Source organism: Schistocerca gregaria, chromosome 10 (genome assembly GCF_023897955.1).
Source record: "Schistocerca gregaria isolate iqSchGreg1 chromosome 10, iqSchGreg1.2, whole genome shotgun sequence".
NCBI lineage: Eukaryota > Metazoa > Arthropoda > Insecta > Orthoptera > Acrididae > Schistocerca > Schistocerca gregaria.
The window spans coordinates 198,200,625-198,223,032 of record NC_064929.1 but is presented as its reverse complement, the minus strand read 5'-3'; the positions used below and the strand labels follow the sequence as shown (position 1 = coordinate 198,223,032).

The window sequence follows — 22,408 nt, the reverse complement described above, 5'->3', positions numbered from 1 at the left end:
ACCAGTCTTCTACTATTCCTCCTTTATTTTACGTAGAACAGACACTAACAAGCTTAGAAGCCTGGCATCTTACGCTGTAGAATGTTAAAAGTGTTATAGAAGATTATCAATATGAATCCCGACATGGTCCGCGGCGTTAACTGAAAAGATTATGAAACAGGAGCGAAAGTACTAAAAGAGCCAAAAATTTCGCCTAGTTTCGACAGCACCTCCATAACCAACATTAACGCTTCAAGCATCGTTGTCTGCTAATGCCAAATACAAACTATAAACAAACGTGTCCATTAACCAAAAAGTTACCGCTCTGTTTATAGCTGGAAAAACGCCCTGTTTCTCCAAACCGTGTTACGGAAATCTTAGTCTTGGCGAATCGAGAAGTTAAAAGGGGAAAGGCAAAGACGTAACAGTCGAGGTCTACTGCTCTTATCGACTTTTACCACCAAGCCACATGTGGGCGTAGCTCCGTCATGCCACTGTGACAGTTGCGCAGCGTGGAGTAATGGATGCTAAAACTAAAAAATTACATTCAAGCGAAGCAGCACGAAGGACACATTCGGAATCGCGATAAGTGAGTTACACTCTGTACATCTCGTGTTGATACAAGCCAGCATTACGATTTAAGACTACTGCAAACATACTGCGTATTATGGACACGTGTGGTCTTACCTGTTGCAATTCCAGCATCTTGTTTTCCTTCAGCGCTGTTCTTTCCTCGCCGATATGGGTGCAATTCAATTATTCGACGTTCGCCAGTGCGAAAAGATCACACGTGCGAACTCCGGCGACACTGGTGACAGAACGCGCACGGTTGTCACTTTTTTTTTTTTGCACGAACCAAACAAAAATGGCAACTAAAATAGGTTGTCACACGGTGTGATAACCCATCAGACCTCGTTCCGCGAAACTTTGTTTCTGTGGCGAGAAGCGCCGTGCCCGGCCGCAGGCCTGCTATATAACGTGGGCTGTGTCTTTCTTTGACGTTCAGTGCTCGGGATGATACACTTCGGTAACTGACTGCTCATTCTCCTCGCTTCCTACACTACGCCACAGCCGGCATACGGCTTACGCGAGTCTCAGCTGTGCGTGACGTCACGGCAGGCCCATTGGCCCAATGACAAAAGCGCAACGCCCACCGAGGAAACAATCGAGAGTGCACGCCATGCGCATTGGCTACTTTTGACTGTAGCTGTCAACTGTTCACATGTTCTGTAGCAAGGACTTGTATACATTAGAAAAATCGAGAGTATGGATTTCTGTGCGGCCGTCTTAGTACTCCGAAGAGACTGAAAGTTTTTCTTAGATTTGGGAGTGTCATATCTAAATCTGCTTATGATGTTGGCATCACGATTGTCATGCGCACAGCTGATGTGTTTGTTTAGATTTCGTGAACGGTAAGTACAATTGCTAAGACTGTAACTTTCCTGTGCTCAATTTGTTTGTTGTAAAACATCCTTTTAAAAATCGAAATAATGCTTTGCGTGTGTGCCTTTCGTAAAACTTGTTAAAGTTCGCCTTAGTTGAAGAGAGTGTGCGTATTTATCTTTGTTGAAGAAAGCGTGCAGTGCAGTCGGTACGTCGTGCATATTATGAACGTTCCGTCAGGTTCTTTCAACCGTCAATACGTTAGTAGAAAATTAATCAAATCGAAAGAGGGATAAATTTGTAATTTCCAAGATCATTTTAGCATATTCTTGACAATTTCTTTTATTGGATGAAATATAGATTTGCAGCTACTCTATTATAACAATTACGCGAAATTTCAATTGCAAACAGTAAAATTTTCAGACAGTCAAAAGAGGAAATTAACTTGCTCTGAAGTTATATAAAATTTGTGGGTCTATAGCTAAACAAATTATTAAATATTACTGCAGCATAACGAGGTGGTGTCGCAAAAAATGTGTACGGTAGAATGCGTTCAGCTGAACTGTCACTTTGGTTGTGCTTGCATATTTGATTTGTAGTGCAGCCTGAGGTGTAAGATGAGTTGAAAGGTGATTTGGCTGAATGTTGGCGAAACCAATTTACTTGAATGCCAAATAAAAGCTGTGGTGATTGATCTCAGCGTAGGCTAATGTTTACGTTCGCGCCATATTTTATCGGTAGATGTTAGCCAAACGCTAGTTATGCCATGCTTACTTTAGTTACTCGTGTTTGGGAGATGATTATACTGTATAGCTACCTGTACTTTGTAAAGCCCCATTTCTCTCATGCGTGTCTCCTGCTTATTTCCCATTTCTCTCGTGCGCGTCTCCTGCTTGCAGTCTCAGGAATGTCCAGTAGGTACGTGGAATGAAGTAAATGAGCAGCGCAGTTCATGTATGTGTGCATGCGGTGGCATTTAGAATAACCATAACGGAGTGCGTTTCCAAGGAATTGTTATAAATTTCTCCTCCTGTATTTCCCCCCTCTTTCAGTCAAATGAAGGCGCCGATGATACGATCAGCAGGATTGGGCGACGATCGATTTTCCGAATTCACAAAATCGGAACATTCTCCAGCAAGCATGTTTAAATCGTGAATTAAGAGGTGGTGACTTGTACCGAGGAGGACCACAGCCCCTTAAGTATATAGGACGATCAAATCTTGTTTCGGGGCTCAAGAGATAATTTTGGGTGTTGTAGGCCTATATTAATAGATTGACCAGGTACACTGAAACGAGGACTAGAATTGTGGATCCCACTACGATACTTTCTAAAGTGCATGAGGATGCTGAGTTTATTAATCAACAATATAGATTTCTTGCGATTTCCTTCATCACACAATAATGGTTCAGGTATTATCAGCATCCGAAAATACGCTAAGTGTAATATTGGCCAGAAAGGGGGAGAGGGGCACTCCAAGAACTTGAATTTCATAACATTAAACGTAACACCGTTCAAAAACTGGTGCAGTGTGAAGAGAGTGCGAGATTAGTCGGGGATCGAAACGGGGAAAATAAGAATGATTAAGGCAGCGAAATGCGATCAAAAGCTCGGCAGTGAAAGTGAGCAAGGTCTTTTTTTTCGCAATGGATCTAGCGAAAACCCACCAAGCAGTGGGATCTAATACTTTAGAAGAAAAAGGAAAAAGATTCCGATCCGTCATGTTGAGTGCGACCATCGAACATGGCGACTATGACGTCATACTTTTCGCGCATTCTGAGAAACCTATATTGTAGTTTAATCGCCGTGCGGGGTATTTGTTGAAGTACTTTGCAATGGTCCCATCACGGCTACTGTTTACAAGTATTTACTTTGTTCGTTCGACTGGCCAATTTCGGCTTCAGATACCCAAGCGTTGTGTCTGAGACATGAGCATAGTTTGTATGATCAGTTACCACTGTATTCAGTAATATTCTTTTAAGTTTGACGATTGCACGTATATGTACCATATCCGCTGCTTAATAATCGGATTCATTTATTGATTATCGTGCGTAGAACAATACAAAATGCGTGAAACTAATTTACACCTTTAATTTCCTTGGCAGTCTGTACCGTTTTAGACTAGTGTGTAGCACTTTGTGTGTTTTTGACTTGTTTTCCAGTTTAGGTGGAAGTAGTGACTGGATCTAGTTTCATAGTCATGTATTGTGCTGTTTGCAAACAGCAGATGAATATTTTATGTATGTTAAAAGTCCAGAAAATGTATCCAGATGGATGGTCAGAATTTCCGGCTTTTTGAATAAATCAGTACAATTGACCCTATTGCTACTATTATTTTCAGTGTAAGTTTTTTCTGTATTTTGAAGACACTCAGAATGTTTGCATCGCTTGTTCCCCAGAATATGATTCCATAAATGAGGTTTGGATGCGTATGTCCAATGTCACTCACTTTGAGGCATGGTGCAAGTATTCACAAAGTGCAACATGCTGTGAATAGATTGTCAATTTTTTGACATGTGCTATCCTTTTCAGCTGAACCTACATTCAACTCAGACTGTGGTGTCAGTTACACATTCTGATGCATTATCATTAATTTTTAATTTAGCTTCCTTGTTTTTTTATTCAACTGAAGTACACAGGGTTAGTTACTTTTTTAATTTCCAGTTATGGACATTGTGGAAGGCAGCATAAACTTTTACTGTCAGATGTTTGGAGTTCTAGCTCTGCTCACTATGTTGCTGTCATCACCAAATAGTTTTTTCTCCACATCTGACTCGCTGTGGGAAATTGGTAGTATAAATAAGAAAAAAGATAGGGCCTAATACACTCCCCAGTGGGGCTCCTGTGTTGATATATTTTGGGTTTGATAGAAGTTTTAGTAGAAATCCTTCTAAAGTATGATAGATCTCAACTCGGGACACCAGGTTTTCTAGGTATTACTTAAACCATTTTTAGCCACACCCCTTATTCCTAATAACTCTAATTTATCCAAAGAAATTCTGTGCTTAGCTGTTTCGAATGGTTTCACACATGTCAATACATGAAGAGTGTACCGTAGAAACAAGCAACTTAAACTGAGATTAAACTTAAGCACAAAACTCCATTCACATGATCACCATTATCCAATGCTTCAAGAATGACTTTTGTAAACAGTGCAATAGCATGTTATTTACCTCTCCTGGTTCTGAAATCATGTTGTTCATTACAAAGGAGGTTAACTTTATTTAGGTACTTCATTAATGTATTTTCATTAGTTTTTCAACAATTTCGGAAATGGACAGTAGAGAGATTGGTGTGTAGTATTCTAAATTTTCCATTCCACCAATTTTAAGTGTGGGTATTACTTTTTCTTGCATTAGGTACTCAGGAAAACACTCAGATTGGAATGATCTGTTGGGTGTATTTGACAGTGTGGCTCTTATGGTATTTGTGCATTCTTAAAGGACACAGCTTGCAATTTCATCTGGACCAGTTGAGATTTTATTTTTTAGTTGATCTATAACTTGACACCTTCTGCCCCCCCCCCCCCCCTCTCTCTCTCTCTCTCTCTCTCTCTCTCTCTCTCTCTCTCTCTCTCTCTCTCTCTCTCTCTCTCTCTATCTGCGTGTCTGTACTAGTTTTTAAAAAATGCTGTTTGAGTTAACATTCACAAAGTTTGCTATTTTTACTAGGTGGCTTATTTGACTGCCTTTGTTTTAAATGTTTGAATTAGTGTTTTTGCACAAGGGTTGCTCTCTTTTGTTTGATAATGTTCTAGTCTGCTTTGCTTTTGTTTTGTGCCTGTGGTAGTATATGGTTTCTAAGTCTTTTATCAGCTACCAGGACCTTTCTCTAAATTCTCCTGTAGTTTTTCTAAAATTGGAGAAAGGCTGGGTCAATCTACTTCTGATGAGTGGGATACCTAAGAGTGTCAGTTGCCTTTTTATCTCTGGTTGTGTATACAGGGTTAACAATAATCAAACTGACCAACTGCAGGGACAGATTCCTGACAGAAAATTGAGGAATAAGACTGTATGAACAAGTGTACAGAAGTGCATTTTTCCATGGTACATGGTGCTGATGAATTAGTTCCTCTCACCATGTGCTGTGTACTCCTTGTGTGTTGTAGGCTATGTTGTTGACACTGCACACTATAAGCAGCAGAATGGTCTGATATTTGTGTTGGGAACAATCACAGATGGTGTTTGTGTTTGGCCAAGCATAGGGGGATGGTTGAGAGGCAGCACGGTTATACCAAAACAAGCACCCTCATAGGCATAGACAACATAACCCATCATTTCAAGCCCTTTTTGGGCGTTTATTTGGTCACGACTGGTGGATTGTGCATACACCAGATTTAGAACAGCGGGTTCTACAGGGTATAGAGATGAACATTTGACCTGCCAGCATAGTGTAAGCCAAAATACAATTGTGTGTATCCTCCATAACAACTGGAACTATCCCTATCATCTCAATCTCATGGAGACCATCTGTTGTGATGTGGATGTGATGCAGCTCCGTACTGTGTTCTGGGATTTTTTTCACATGCTTTCCATTTCTGAACCCATATTCAATGGACATCTTTTCCTGCATTTGCAGTCAGGAAGCCATCCCTGCAGTTTGTTGGATTTTTTTAATGTCACCCTGCAATTTTATTTCTGAAGTTGCAATAGAATACAATGATGCAGGGGAATACTTCTTCAAATTCAGTTTAAATATGGACATGAAATTATTAAACATTTTGTTCACATTTGCTTCAGCACACACATCCACAAACTCTTCATACTGAAACTGGGGTGGAAATTCATGCAGGTTTGACTTTCAGAAGACACCTTTGGTATGCTTTTAATTTAGGTGGCTTTTCTACATAATTATTAATGTTTAATATCTGAAACAAGATCTGATAGGTCTAGATTTTGAACATTTCTGTATCTGTTGTTCCTTTACCTATAAATGTAAAAGATTTTTGATACTCTAGTGGAAGAATGTACTAGTGAAGACATGCCATAAATGTACAGAATATTTGGGTAGGCATTTCTATCATCTGACTCCATTATACTGACATTTAAATCCCTTCCTGGTGCTTGGTTTAGTTTTGAGAGGGAAAAAAGTACCCATGTTACCACTGGGGGGATTGGTAAAAACAGAATACAATTCTTTTCAACATGCTGCGTTCTTGTATTTCAGTAGCTGACAGTTTGACATGTTTATCAACAGTAGATGCAAAACATCATTTCTGACTCCTAACGAAATATCAGTACCTCGTTTCACATAAATACATTGAACTACCTCCTTTCATTGAGCATCTACTATAGAAACAAGGAAGTTCATATGAGCTGTGTAGCATTTACAAATTTACTTCTAGTTGCTTAACATTTTTCATTGTTAATATATTTTGGTGGAAGGCTGTTAAACATTTAATTATACTTATTGTGGTGGCCTCCTCCACCTCTTCCTGTTCAAAATTAGTCATTCAAATGGGATGAAGGCACTGTGGATTTCAGTTGCTGGTGTTTCAAATTCTGGTGGTGTTTCTCCTGTGTTGTCTATTGCTGCTGCTGTTAATGGTGTGGATGTACATGCTGTGGCCATTTACTTTGTCTTCAGATATTGTTTCTAGGTCTTTTATTCCTGCTGCTGTTAGTTTTCTGTTAGCACTTAGTTCTGTAACTGGTGTTTCTGCATGTTCTGTTATTACCACTGCTGGATTTGTTAGTAGGGAAGAGTTTCCCAGCACCTTAATGGCTTTGGTTGTACAGGATACTTGGATACTTGGCAGATCTCCTTTGATGTTAACATTTTCATATTTCTCACTTCTACAAAAAACACTTGCAACAAACATTTTGATCATGTGCCTGAGTAATGATTTGCCCTGTGTGTTGAGATGCATTCCATGTATTGTAAAGTTCTTTCTTTCCCGATGTAAAGTGAGAACAGCTTTTAATATGGACTGCTAGATCTTTTTGTAAGTCCTGGTGGCTTTGTGGAGCTCCTTGTTTACACAGGAAGATTTGATAAGGACACACATGTGTGGTATGCCTACCACAATCAGTTTCTAATCACCTAATGTACACAGTGCCTCTCTTAATACTCTGGTTGCTACTTTGAATTCATTTTTATATATGGCATTTGCACTGTCTACTATCACAATACATTGACTCTGTGATGCAGTTCCTATTTTCATAGTTCTTAAGAATTTCTTTCACATCTGCTACAGGTTCACAGCACTTGCAGTATTGAGATCTTGCTCGCAATGAAAAATTCCTGTCGATCCTCTGACCTGGATGTCAGAAAGTAAAACTGTACTAACTTTTGGATGTTTCTTTGTTTACATTGTTGCATGATTTGCTTACCTTTGCTTCACAAGTCAGTTTCTACAAGTGTTCTATGTCATAACTGGTCCAGTAAGACATTTTGGCACTGGCACCAACAGAAATTCAGAATTACCTGTTAGGCTGTAATTGGCCAGCACTGTGAAACTAAATAAAGTAAATAAGTATAAACAGTAGCTGACATGGAGACATTTCAGCATTGTTTAACACTTTATTTTAGTTGCGGTGGGAAGGTACACTCCCTTCAGTTATAGTTGATGAAGTACAACAAAAATGAAAATGCTGATTGCATTCTACACATTTGAGCTATGTAGCTAAGCTAAAGGTAATATATGAAAAATAAGAAATGCATTAGGTTACTAAATTACCTGAGACATGCAGTATCGTGCTGAATTTCTCCCTTCTCTTCCATAAGCTTTCCCCCTTGCCCAGGTAAGGAGTGATGTGATCAGAGCCATTCATACGTGTTCAGCAGAAATGTGTTCATAATTTTTAATACAGTTTTAAGTTTCCCAGTTTCCATGTTGGGAACATTGTCTTGAAGAAATCAAATGCCCCATCCTTGCCCAGTTTGTACTTGTGCGGTGTCAATATGCTAGTTCAACATGAGAATTTAAACTCTAGTTTTATTCATTCATTCATTCATTCATTCAGGGATCATCCCACAATTTTATTGGGTTGGATCATAAGTTCATAGCATGTTTCCATAATTTAAACAAACACAACATATACACATAACAGACTTGAGTTACCAATAATATGTTCTCGTATATTTACAACAGTCTGCCAACATTGGGAAACTTTTCCTTTCTGTGGCAGTAGAAACCACATTGTTTTGAGGTGAAGCACTTCTCCAGCAATGTTTGGAGTGCATTTTATCTGGAAAGGAAGTTCCTTGAAGGTTATTTGATAGAGGGGTAAAGGTGAACATGTAATTGTGCAAGAGCAGGTGAATTAGGTAGGTGGGGAATGACATCTCAGTCCAACTCTTGTATAGTGTATTTTGTCAGTATAGCAGAATGTGGGCAGGTGTTATTGTGTAGTAGCATCACTTCATGCACTGTTCGTGGTCATTGTTCTTGGATTGCATCTGAAAGTCGTCTCGGTTGTTGACATTAAATGTCAGCAGCAGTGATTACACATTGGGGAAGCAAGTCTAATTATACCACATTGTTGCTATTCTGCCAGATGCCTAATGTTATGTTTTGTGGATGCACACTGGTCTTTATATGTGGAGTTGCTACTTTGTTTGCAGTCAACCTTGCTTTTCCTTATGTTTGCATAAAGACACCATTTCTGGTCACCAGTAGTGATCAAGACAAAAATGGTGTCAAACAGAAGAATAAGTAGGAAATGTTCAGCTTTCTCCACTTGGTACTCCATTTTGTCATGTCCACAGCTCCACTCAATATCTCGAAACAACAAAATGACAATATGTAAACTCATATAGCAACAGTTAACTACAAATTTAAAAAAAATGACAATCGATAAACCCCTAGCTACAGGAATTCCAATATGGAAAACAAAATTGGTACAAACGTATGCAGCAACTAATAAATAGGATTTGTCATCATAATACAATGAAAATAGATACTGTAAAGTGGGGCAACTTTGCCCCTAGGGTGGGTGGTTTGGGGGGGGGGGGGGGTAGCTTTACTCACTCAGTAAAAAGTTTAAATTCTGCCTAGCACCTGTTCTAATAATTTCGGAACAGTTCTGATTCTGTCCAACAATTGACAATTTCTGCTACCTCATATGTTTGAGTTAATCTGCAACTCACTATCTTGGGTATTTTCCTGTCTAAGAAAATCTGTACTATTGTATTTTTGAGATTTTTCAAAAAGGGGGTATTTTGCTGCCAGAAAACTACCTAAACAGAAGTAAAAATACATTCTCATTTATATGTGGAATTTGCCTGAATCGGGTAGTCAATCATTTTCTTTTACGTACCATCTACTATTGTATATCTGTAGGTAGTAAAATTTTCTAAATGCTCTCTGGTTCCACAGTAATGATAATTTATAAAGTAGGAAGTAACTTTACTTGATAAAGTTGATAAAGCAACATTACAGCAAGTTAAAATATGCTCATAATTATTTGTCAAAATTTATGAAAACCTAATTAAAATTTTGTAAAACTTCTACCACCCACTGCCCATTGTGAAAGAAGGAATAGTCAGCAGTGGGTGGTAGGTACCAGGTTGACTACCACTGGTCTAAATCATACCTACAAACTTATAATCAACATATTAACATTGTGTGATTGAAAGCAGCCATGATGGTTATTTTCTGGGGAAAATGGGACAACTTTGCACCACCTACAAAGTGGAGCAGTTTCACAGTAGTTTTATTACTTTTAGACCTGATTCAGCTTGGGATGAATCTTGTTACATTGTAAATGATTACTGCTACAAGATTTAGGTTGGTATAGTACAGTATAAATGGGAGCTAGAACCTTACCAATATGCAGTTTATCACACTGAAAATCTTAGAGTGCCTGGAATACATACAAAATGGAACACCTACTTGACATGTCACAAAAGTGCTTCTTAACCAGTGCCAAGCACTAGTAAACAGTGCTAGATTAATGTAGTGATGAAGACCTACAGCAGAACAAATTCCTGAGGAAAGTGTGGACAAATATTGTAAATCATACTGGAGAAATCAAACTGAAGTGCTAAGAGCATCTGCAATGAATGAAGAGAGCCTGTCAGAACCACAGAAACCAATTGGCAAAGAAACTGGTGTTTGTGGTTACATGTATGAAAATACACTACACTGGTATTCCTGGCATCATTAGTTTTATTGAAGATGAAGGAAGCTAAATACCATGATCCCATAACTGGTCATGGTCTGTAGATAAAGATCTAATTTCTCACAAATGGGATGATACAGTTGAAAAGCAAAAAAAGTAATTTTGTCAGTCCTAGAGTTGCTCGATACTGAGGAATGTGTGCAAAATATTTTGCTAGTATTGTCACTGACATTTTGACACAGTAACACACCTAATAAAAACATTGGCCTTTCCTTTGATAGGAAAAGACATTAAATTTTATTTGTTTTTCACACTTTTTTACATCTTGCTTAAAGTTCTCTCCTTAATGCTAAAAAGTACACAAATATTGATTTACGATGGTCATATATGCAGCTCAATAAATTTTAGACGGGGATATTGTCGAGCTCTCATTCTCTCATAAGGTAGTGTTTAAGTTTAATGGAGCAAAATTATGTGCTCCAGGGGCTACTTTGCTCCAATTTTTAAAACCTTATAAAATTTCAAGAATTGTATGCTACTAGCTGGTTTTCACATTGTTTTAAAACAGACTATACTGATCAGCTAAAACATTATGATGACTGACCTATCGATATAAACCCATCCAGGCGATAGGAGCTTCACCTGGCAGGGAATGACTTCTGGTCAAACACACGTGTGGTGCATGTAGTATCAGTGAGTGTGCTGTATGTAGAATGGGGAAGGCATGTGATCTGTCAGAAATTGACTGAGATCAGACTGTGATGGCCTGGAGATTCAGGACAAGCATTTTTGAAACTGCACATCTTGTCAGGTGTTCCAGGACTACTTGGGAGTGTGTCTTCAACATGTGGTGAAACCACATCCAGACATTGTGAGGTTAGGCAGCCACCCCTTGTTACAGGTGTTGTACCTTGTAGGCTGGACTGATTGGTAAAACAGGAGAGGCAGCGAACTGTGGCAGAACTAATGTCAGACTTTAATGATGGATAAGTGTCTGAACACCAGTGCACTGAACACTCGTAACAATGGGCCTCCACAGCCAATGATCCATGCATGTGCCAATGTTAAAACCATGACATTGGCAACTATGACTGAAATTGGCACCTGACCATCAGCACTGGACTTGGGTCCAATGGCAGTGTGTTGGATTGTCTGATGAATCTCGATACCTTCATTATGTTGATAGGAGGGCATGAATCCATCATCTTCCAGGGGAACAGCTCCTTGACACACTTTCTGCAGGATGGAGATAGGTTGTGACAGTAGCTCCAGTAAAAGCTCTGGGGAACATTCACATGGGCATCCACAGGTCCAATGGAGCTTGTGCAAGGCATCACATTGTCCTAGGAGTATCATACACTCGTAGGTTCATGGCGATTGTATTTCTCGATTTTAGTGGCATTTATCAACAACATAATGCACCTTGTCACAAGGCTAGGAGTGTGATGGAGTGGTTCAAGGAACACAGTGGTGAGTTCCAATTGAAGTTTTCTCCTCCCAACTTGGCAGATCTGAACCCGATTGAAAAAGTCTGGGATGTGATTGAGTGTGGCATCAGAGCTCAATGCCTTCCTTCCCTGGAATTTATGGGAGCAGATGGGATGCCGGCTCCCTCCAGTGACATACCAAAGCCTCACTGCTTCCATGCCATGATGCATTGCCTCTGTTATCTGTGCCAAAAGAGAACACACTGGCTATTAGGTAGGTGGTAATAATGTTCTGGCTGAAAAGGATAACATCATTTTCAAGTCATTTTAGAAAACTGCTGTGCATTACATTATTTCATTTGGAAAAACTGTCCAAAAGTCAGCAAAGTAACCTTACTTCATGGTAGCTCAAAATATACATACACGCTGAATTTATAAGTGTATGACATGTGCTCAGCATTTGCCTGAAATAATCTAGATAAATCTAAGTCAAGGTGGCCAGACAGTCTACTGAATAGCAGGTCAGTGGCGTAAATGCTGTACTACGTCATTTTTGTTGGCCACTGTTGTACAATGTTGTTTCGATCATACACAGTTTGCACCAGGTAACAAATAACACAAAAGTAGTTTCACTGTATGCACTATGGACACCCACTGTTGAACCCTGGACCATAAACATGCTTCCCCTTGCACTCCTGCCAGACTGTTCAGAAAACTGACTCCAGCTTGTAAACATGCTACTGTGCTCCTTGCATGTATTCATGTTCTCCTTTGTCTATCTGAAAAACCAAGTAAGCATCGTTATCTGGTGAGTGAACTGTTGAGTTCGGGAGATTAACAAGGCACCACTATTGTGCGCTGTAAAGCTTGGCGCATCATTTTCTTGTAAAAGCCTTACATTGTAATGTGACATGCTGTTGATGACACTTTACATTATTAATTTCTACTGAGTCCACCAAGTAGTCTTTAACTGTGTAGTATACATTCCTTATGAACTATTTTTAGCAGTTTTTTACTTATCCTTGCACAGTTCATTATGCAGTGTTACTCCCCAATGAGAAATGCTGGTTTTAGTTTTTTCTTTGGTAAATGTAAATCCAAACTGTCTTGTTCTGTAATTATGTATACAACTTTTATTGAAATGTGACATACTTAGTAAGGTTTTCCCTGATGTGCAGAAGAGATTGTTTGGCACATTATCTTAGTGAAGTAAGGATATCCAGTACTTTAAATATTTCTTTACAGTGAGGCTGCCTATTACTTCCAGTTTTTATTCATGTGGCCATTTTCTGCAATTGGAAAACTGTGTCCAGTACCTTTTCTCTCTAGGAAAGAATCATGTAGCAAAAAATTTTATGTAGGAACAGTATATCATTGCAAGACATTCTGTTACGAACTGATGATAGAGCTCTGAGAGCATAACCAGTCTTAGCTGGAAAAGAAGGTGCATAAGGTACATAATTTGCATGTGTGCTGATGACAAAATTTTAGTAAAACAATTAAATATAGGTGTGCTTTAGAGTAGTGTATTGAACCTAATTCTGTTTATAAATATCTGTGACTTTCCAGGTAGTATAAGACACGGAGTAAAGTTTCCCCTCTGCTGATGACAGTAATGTTATGGTTGCTGATAACACCAGGACTCTTACTACAGAAAGATTCCAGATTACTAATGACATTCTTTTTGCCAGTGTCTGTGTGTGTTCATTACATGTTAATTGGCAGTCAATATTCATCCACAAAAGCTTCGTGTTTTTTGTGCAGTATGTAGATTTTTCAACAGTCCTTGATGTGACAGTGTAGTTTTCCATCTTTATGTTGAAGTGCGTAATGTTTTTCCTTTAAGTTCATTGTTAATTTATTACATACTGCCCAACTGTAAATTCATGATTGAGGGTTTCATTTGCTTTCTGTAATAGGAGTCCTGGTGTTTTAATCAGCAACTATAACATTGCTGTCATCAGCAAAGGGAAATTTTACTCCATGTCTTAGACTACCTGGAGAGTTAATGACTATGTAAATAAAACAGAAAGAAACTTCCACATGGGAAAAATATATTAAAAACAAAGATTCCAAGACTTACCAAGCGGGAAAGCGCCGGCAGACAGGCACATGAACAAAACACACAAACACACACACAGAATTACGAGCTTTCGCAACTGGCAGTTGCTTCGTCAGGAAAGAGGGAAGGAGAGGGAAAAATGAAAGGATGTGGGTTTTAAGGGAGAGGGTAAGGAGTCATTCCAATCCCGGGAGTGGAAAGACTTCCCTTAGGGGAAAAAAAGGACAGGTGTACACTCGCACACACACACACATATCCCGTGTGTGTGTGTGTGTGTGTGTGTGTGTGTGTGTGTGTGTGTGTGTGTGTGTGTGTGTGTGTGTGTGTGTGTGTGTGTGTGCGAGTGTACACCTGTCCTTTTTTTCCCCTAAGGGAAGTCTTTCCGCTCCCGGGATTGGAATGACTCCTTACCCTCTCCCTTAAAACCCACATCCTTTCATTTTTCCCTCTCCTTCCCTCTTTCCTGACGAAGCAACTGCCAGTTGCGAAAGCTCGTAATTCTGTGTGTGTGTTTGTGTGTTTTGTTCATGTGCCTGTCTGCCGGCGCTTTCCCGCTTGGTAAGTCTTGGAATCTTTGTTTTTAATATACTACCTGGAGAGTCATTGATATATATTAATAAGTCACACATACATTTATTTGCTTCATATCTGACAATTGTTTTACTAAAAATTTGTCATCTGCACACATGTGAACACTGTACCTTATGCACCTTCTTTTTCAGGTAAGACTGAAACCGCTTGTTTGCTGTTCCTCTTACGCTTAGTGCTTCTGGTTTGTTTAGTGGTACTTTGCGGTCAAAAGCGTCAAAAGCCTTGGACAACAGCCCGTAACATAGTCATCCTTGTCAGGAGTTTAAAGTGCCACTTTCGTGACCTCCTTAATTCCTAATATTGTACTTCTACTTCAGAAATCAAACTTTAAAAAACTTGTGTTTATTCATGTAACTCACTAGGCTATCTTTCATGATGATTCGTTTATAGGTTGAGAGCACTCTCATTAGTGAAGCTGGGGATGGGTGGGTGGGGTTGGGGTAGTTTTGTGCTCTCCAAATAATCTTTCTTTAAGAGCACAATTTACGAAAACTTCAGGTACTCTGCAAAAATACTGAATAAAAAACTCCTGTATTATATTTGTTAGTGGGGTCTCTCTGCTGCCTATGAATACCATAAGAACAGACACCAGAACATCTACATTTGCCGACTTCCTATTTTATTTCGTTTCCACATTGTCTTCCTGATTTCAAGCTGTGTTGTGGGAAACAACAGTGTAATGCATGCTGTGTAATTCATTGTGGATACATCTGTTTTAAGAAGATTTTGGTTGCAATTTATCCTCATAGAATGTATCAGTTCCTGAGGATTTTCTGCTACTGTACTCCAATCTTTGATTTAGGTGTTTGACATTTGTCTACATTTTCCAGTGTCATATATGATCGTATGCCTTACTACTTTGCTTTAATTTTTTTAAATGCATGTTATTTTGTTGTAATTCATGAATTTTTGACACAACATTTTTCTTTCCTGTGATAGTAACCTAGGAAGTGTGGGTTTATGTAGTGCTCTTGTAAACATTTGAGAAACTCAAGTATTTGTGAGAACTGTATAACGCCTACAGTTATCCACCTTTTTCCGTACCTATTCCTGTTGAAATGGCTAGTTTTGAAAAGGTTTCTTTACACAATATGCAGTATTCAGAGCACTTGTCATTTGCATTCTTTTCCATACACAGTGCACCCAGGTTTGATTGGCCAGAGTCTTATAAAATTATGTACTTTGCATTCTGGGATCATGTTCCTGTTGGCCTGAACTTTTGTGAGTTTAATCAAGCCTGTCTGTGGCTTTATTATGTGGCAGCAATGATCAGAGACCAAAATCTTTTATAAATACTTAAGTTTTCCCTGTTTGATATCAGTAAGTACATGACCTAAGACTGACACTAAACTTGTTGATTTGTGGCACACAAGAAGTGTTCAATTAGTGTTGGCATTCTTGTCTCCACATACTATTACATTAATTTGGTGGCTGTGACACTCTCCAGCATACGTTAATTTGTTGAACTGTATGTTCTCATTACTATTAGGTGAGTGGCACATGCACAAAATGATTGACTTATTTCGATTGTTTAGCTTTGTCAGTTCAGTGGTGCCTGTTCAAATTGTTCATTACACTAATTATGATCAGATTTTCTCTTGTTTTAAAATGTGTGCCACCTCTGATGCAAATACATGTCTCCATCCTATGAGGTAATTCTACTGTGGTATCCTGCACATTCATATGACAGCACCATAATATGGTGTATTTCAATGTCTCTGTGCCATTGCTCCATGCTTCCCTATTCTCCTGACTTGCCTCTCTCCTTCCTGTAACACTTTCACCAACACTGCCTTATTCTGTTGTTGTGACTAACATTTGTTGTGACATTTCGTCTGTTAGGTATCTAGTTCGCTGTTGAGATAATTTGGCCTACCATGTCCCATCAGTACAGTCATTAATGCATGGCCTCCAAATAACATCCTTACAGTGGGTTTCTATAAAGTGAATACTGAGTGTGTATGTATGGGATTGCTGCAGTAAAGTATGTGACATCAATGAATGAATAAATGAATGGAAGTGTACAGTGTAAGTTAATTCCCTTATACCAAAATCAGCAGTTACATGTAGAGCAAATTTTGCTATTATCAAACTTTGGAGATGGATTCCAATTTGAGGCCTGATCAATACAAACATACAGGAATTTTGAAAAATCGATGTTGTGTACCATATTCCCTTTCCCATGTACTGTATTGTACTTGCCTTGTGCAGAACTGAATGAACTGTTTTCAGGGTTTCGTACCTTGACCTGTGAAAATGGAACACTTACAGGATCACTTTGCTGTCTGTCCGACTGTTCAAAACCTTTTGTCAAGGAATGGGTAGGCTTATAAAGGTGTGTGTGTGTGTGTGTGTGTGTGTGTGTGTGTGTGTGTGTGTGTGTGTGTGTGTGTGTGAAAAAACTGTGGCTGAAAGCTGTCTTTTAACCTTTCCTGTCTGAAACTTGATATGAGTTTCAATTGTTCGACACATTTATGCAACATATTTTCATACTTACAAACTCTCACATAAAAACCTACAGGGTACTTTTTTCTAGAATCATGAAATTAGGCAAGAAGAAAGGTTTCACACAGCTAAAGGAAAAATCTGAAAAGTGTTCATTTGTGATTATATCAAACGAAAAAAATTTTGTCATTCGTAATCAGACTTAAACAAGGAGCTAAAAACATTCTCGAAAGTCTTGGAATTCCGTGGGAGTGATATTACCAGTACCAGTGTTGATAATAGTTAAAAATCATAAAGATGGATATACTGTCTATATACATAATTTTGTATGGAACTCAGTATGAGAGTCACACTTGCTCCTGGCCAATTTTTTCTGAGTTAAGATCATGTATTGAAGACCAATCGGCAACACTTCTAATCTCACTTATTGTTGCTCCTTTAATTGCAACCACACTGCACTTGGTTATGATTGTTGAATCATCAACATAGAACATTATTTCCACTTTATTAGTGTAAGAACATGTGTAGCAAGATGTTTGTGTGCTGTTTTTCTCACTCTATTATTGTTGATGTCGGTCTGAATGGCACTTTGAGGTCAATTTATTTGCACAATAGTTGTTGACAGGTATGTCATTAGATCACTAGTTTCTGTTCCACCATGGGTTACGTGACAAGTTATGAAGCTGCACATTTTGTTTCCATTGGCCTACTTTACTAGTTACAATGAAGAAGATAAATCTATACAGATAATCATTCCCACTTACAAATGGTACTTAATTTATCAGTACACTACAATTGGCAGATTGGCAGATACAGCACATGGTCATTATCATGTAGGTGATAGAAAGATTAACATTGTTTTATTATGTTTGTTTACAATTATGGGATCTTTCTGATGTTTGCTGTATTGGATATGAAGACATTACCTATTGGTGACGATTGAAAATTTGCACTGGCCCAGAACTCGAACCAGGATTTCCTGTTTGTTGCAAGTGGTCGCCTTAATAACTCTGGCTATCAGAACATGATCACAGGACTGACCTAGACTTTCACATGTCAGACCATTTACAATCCATTGCTCGCAACATTGCTTATATTATTATACAGGGTCCTAAGGGGAGAAATGTATTCGCCATAAGTATTACGATCATTATTTTGCCCATTGAGGTTTGCAGTACTTACTTTCAACAGTGTACGAGGAAACAGACGTCAGTGACGATCTTGCAGTTGTACTAAATTTATGAAATTTATCCATAATTCCAGAATCTTCCTGACACTACCTGCAATAGGTATGAAGATATTAATTATTGGTGCCACATGGAACAGAAGTTTGGGATGGTCCGGAAGTGCACTCAGTCACATTTATTAAGCCAACTGTTCCCAACAAGCAGGAAATTTGGGTTCGAATCCCGGTCTAGCACAAATTTTCATGTGTCACCAATAGGTAATATCTTCGTTATTTATTTATTTAACCTGATCAGATTAGGGCCATCAGGCCCTCTCTTACATCGGACCAGTGTTCCACACATGCAGCATTTCACACATAAGAGTTAAATCATGACCATAGTTTAAATGAGAAAATTAGCTTACTCTAGTGACAATATGAATAAAGAGTAGTGACTAAGACCTAATAAAGTAAATGCGGCAGTATATTTACAACAGGTGCTATACATACAGTTTATGATAAAAGCAATAATAAGCAATAATGACAGTAAAAAAATCAAATAATATTGACAAACATGAGGATTGGCAATAGTAATGAATGTTTGTGCAGGTGTACATAATATCTTGGTGTGTAAAGTAGATGTTTACTAGTTTAGCATGTTTTGGGGAATGGAGATTTAAGGAGGGGGAAAGAGGGTAGTAATGAGGTGAAGTGCATTCATGTACATTACTGTTGCTTAAGGAGATACGTCATTAACTGTTTCTTGAAGCTGGACGTGTTTTTAAGTTCTCTAACATAACGAGGGAGGTTATTCCAGAGTCGGGTTCCCGCTACTGTAAAGGACTTGGAGAAGGTGACTGAGCGATGCAGTGGAACGGAGAGGATTTTATTATAATGGGAACGTGTGTTTCTGTCATGTTGTTCTGACATGTGTTAGGGAGGAGGAGAGATGAGGGACAGTTTACATTTACAAGGCAGTAGATGAGACAGTGTATGGAAATCTCTGCGTTTGTCTGCACGCAGCCAGGACAATTTTGCATATGCTGGTGAAATGTGATCAAAAAGTCGAACGTCACAGATACACCGGACGCAGGCATTCATGACCAGTTCTAGACGTCGGGAATTTTCCTGAGAGGCCTTGTAGGATAATATCGCTGTAGTCAATAATTGAAAGTATAAGTGTTTGTACTAATTTCTTTTTCAGATTGAAAGGGAAGAGGTTTTTTATGAAGGACATGGAGGGACATGAAGGACATGAAGGGATGCTGATGCTTTTTTGCACACTGCAGTTACGTGCTCTGTCTAATTTAGATTTTCATCTATTATTACTCCCAAACTCTTTGCTGAGGGAGACAAGTTAATATCTGTTCCATTTGGGATAAAAGATGGTACGGATTCCTAATGTTTTGGGCTAATGAGCTTAGAGTGACCAACAAGTACCGCTTGGGTTTTAGATGAGTTTAGTTTTAGACCTATGTCCTGTGCCCATTTTGACAGTGCATCGAGGTCAGTGTTGAAATTTTCAATAGCTTTCTTGAGATTGCTTGGTTTCGTACTTAGATACAACTGAAGGTCATCAGCATACATATGGTATTTGCAATAGGTCAGAACCGATAACACATCGTTGGCATACAGAGAGAAGAGTACGGGACCTAATACTGAGCCTTGGGGAACGCCTGACACTACCTTCCGCCATTGTGATTTTATATTCCCGGATAGGACGCGTTGCTGACGAGACGTCATGTATGAGCGAAACCATTGCACTGCACTAGGTGAGAAATTTAGACCGCTAAGTTTGGCCAGTAAGATGTTGAAGTTGACAGTATCAAATGCTGTGCTGTAATATAAGAAGCAGATGATAGTCGCTTCTTGTCTGTCCGTGGTAAGTGTCAGGTAATCTGCGGATGTTGTGCTTCGATGTTTACGGAAACCTGATTGGTATTCGTCTAGTAGGTTGTTAGTAGTTAGGTAGTTGGTGAGCTGGTCATGGACTATATATTCTAAGGCCTTTGATAGTGCAGGAAGAAGGCAGATGGGGCGGTAGTCAGAGGGTGCTGTGGCTATGTCCTTTTTAGGCAGTGGCTTAATTTGTCCCAGTTTCCAGGCCTCAGGGAAAACACTTGTGATTAATGAATCGTTGAAAATGTCTGTTATAGAGGGCAGTAGTTGGTCAATAATAAGTTTTACCAGCTGGATAGTGATACCATCATGTCCAGTAGTTGCTGATCTAATCCACATTATGGCTTTCTTGACAGTACTGCAAGTGACGTGCTGTAGATAGAATTTTTCTTTGCTGCAGTCGTTCAACCCCATGAAGTAATGCAGGTAATATCGGAAAGATTCTAAAACTGTGAATAAATTTAATACAGCTGCATGATCACCACCAATGTCTGTATCATCAGACATTGTTAAAAATAATATCTTTGCTTTCACAGAATATTCCATTGGTACAAGGAGGAACATACACTTTAAAAGCTCAAAGAAACAATATTGATGTTGCACAATTACACTGACATCAGATGGGGCCCCCATGTTGTATGCAGGTAGGAATTCATAGGTACTTCCAACAAAAAATCCAGGGAATATACACCAGTGCTATGTACTAGGAATACTGTCATCCAGATTCTGTTCAAAAGTAAATACAATAGTCCACCCTTACAACAGAGTAGAATATAGTATTTCCTGCAATTTGTGTGGCAAATTAATTACACATAGGCCAATTGCATAGGGCTATAACCAATAGGCTGACTGAGCTTGAAAGGAGTTTGTCACTGAAAAACAAATACTCCACTTCGCTGAACATGTTCTGAATTAATGTCATTCTTGTGGTATTAAATGTGACGTTCCCCAGAGAGGAAACATAGGCAGAAAACAAAATTTGAAATTCTGGCTCTCAGTAAATTCCAATCACAGAATCCTGACTCCATTTTTAATGATCAAATACTTTTCAATTATTCACACTTGCTAAAGTAGCATCAGCAGTGAAATATTTTTCTCACAGTAAAATAATATGCTTGTAGTAAATATTACTGTGCTCCACTCACATATCACCCACTGCTAGTTTCTCCCCCCCCCCCCCTCCCCACAATGCATCCACTTTTTTTTTTGTTGATCACAACGTGTACTGTTTCGGTCTTTACACTCTTGAACTTTAAATCTTTGCATATAATGTAATGTATTATGAAAAGGATAGGTTGCTACTCACTATATTGTGGAAAATGAAATTACAATGAAATTCAGTCCTTCAGCTGCTTACAGGCAATGATAAAAATATAATTAGGGACAGTTGAAAATGCGTGCCCCGACCGGGACTCGAACCCAGGATGTCCTGCTTACATGGCGCACACATACCGTCTGAGCCACCGAGGACAGAGGATAGTGTGACTACAGGAACTTACCGTGAGACTCAGATTTTCAATTTATTGCCAACACACTACATGTGTAGTGTCGCTGCCCACTACACTCTTTACTCGTGGCAGTTAATCTACCTTTTCCCTTAAGAGTTCGGGCAGTTTGAGTGCATCCGCACTGAAAGTCATTTGGCCAGTGAGCCTTATTTATCTGAAGATGGTATCTGTTCTTTCGGACAAGGCCGAAAGAATGTAGTAGAAGAATGGTTACCTTTGAGGGACGAAAGAGGAAGGCAGCAGAGGATCAAGTAGGTAAAAAGACAAGGACTAGTAGAAATCGTTGGTTACCAGAAGGTATTATTAATTTCATTGATGAAGGAGAAAATATAAAATGCAGTAAATGAAGCAGGTAAAAAGGGATACAGAAGTCTCAAAAATGAGATTGTTAGGAAGTGCCAGGATGTGCAAAATGGCTAAGCAGGGATGGCTAGAGGAGAGATGCAAGGATGTAGAGGCATATCTCACTAGGGGTAAGATAGATACTGCGTACAGGAAAATTAGACCTTTGGAGAAAATAACCACTTGCATGAATTTAAAGGGCTCAGATGGAAACACAGTTCTAAGCAAAGAAGGGAAAGCAGAAAGGTGGAAGGAGTATGTAGAGGGTCTATACAAGGACAATGTAAATGAGGACAGTATTATGGAAATGTAAGAGGATGAGGAGATGAAATGGGACATACAATACTGCATGAAGAGTTTGACAGACCACTGAAAGGTCTAAGTCGATACAAGGCACTGGGAGTAGACAAAATTTCATTAAAACTACTTATGGCCTTGGGAGAGCCAGTCCTGACAAAACTCTACCATCTGGTGAGCAAGATGTATAAGACAGGGGAAATACCCCCAGACTTCAAGAAGAATATAATAATTCCAATCCCAAAGA

General features: G+C 39.0%; 1 protein-coding gene across 1 annotated transcript in view; it reads right to left on the bottom strand.

Annotated features, from left to right (window-relative positions):
* LOC126293616 (uncharacterized) overlaps positions 1 to 1,075 on the bottom strand; it is a gene marked incomplete in the record, with an annotated part of 370,783 nt that extends 369,708 nt beyond the window's left edge. The window contains 1 exon segment of the mRNA XM_049986896.1: positions 667 to 1,075. Coding sequence (XP_049842853.1) covers positions 667 to 684 — 18 coding nt within the window.
* Between the last annotated feature and the right edge of the window lie 21,333 nt (positions 1,076 to 22,408).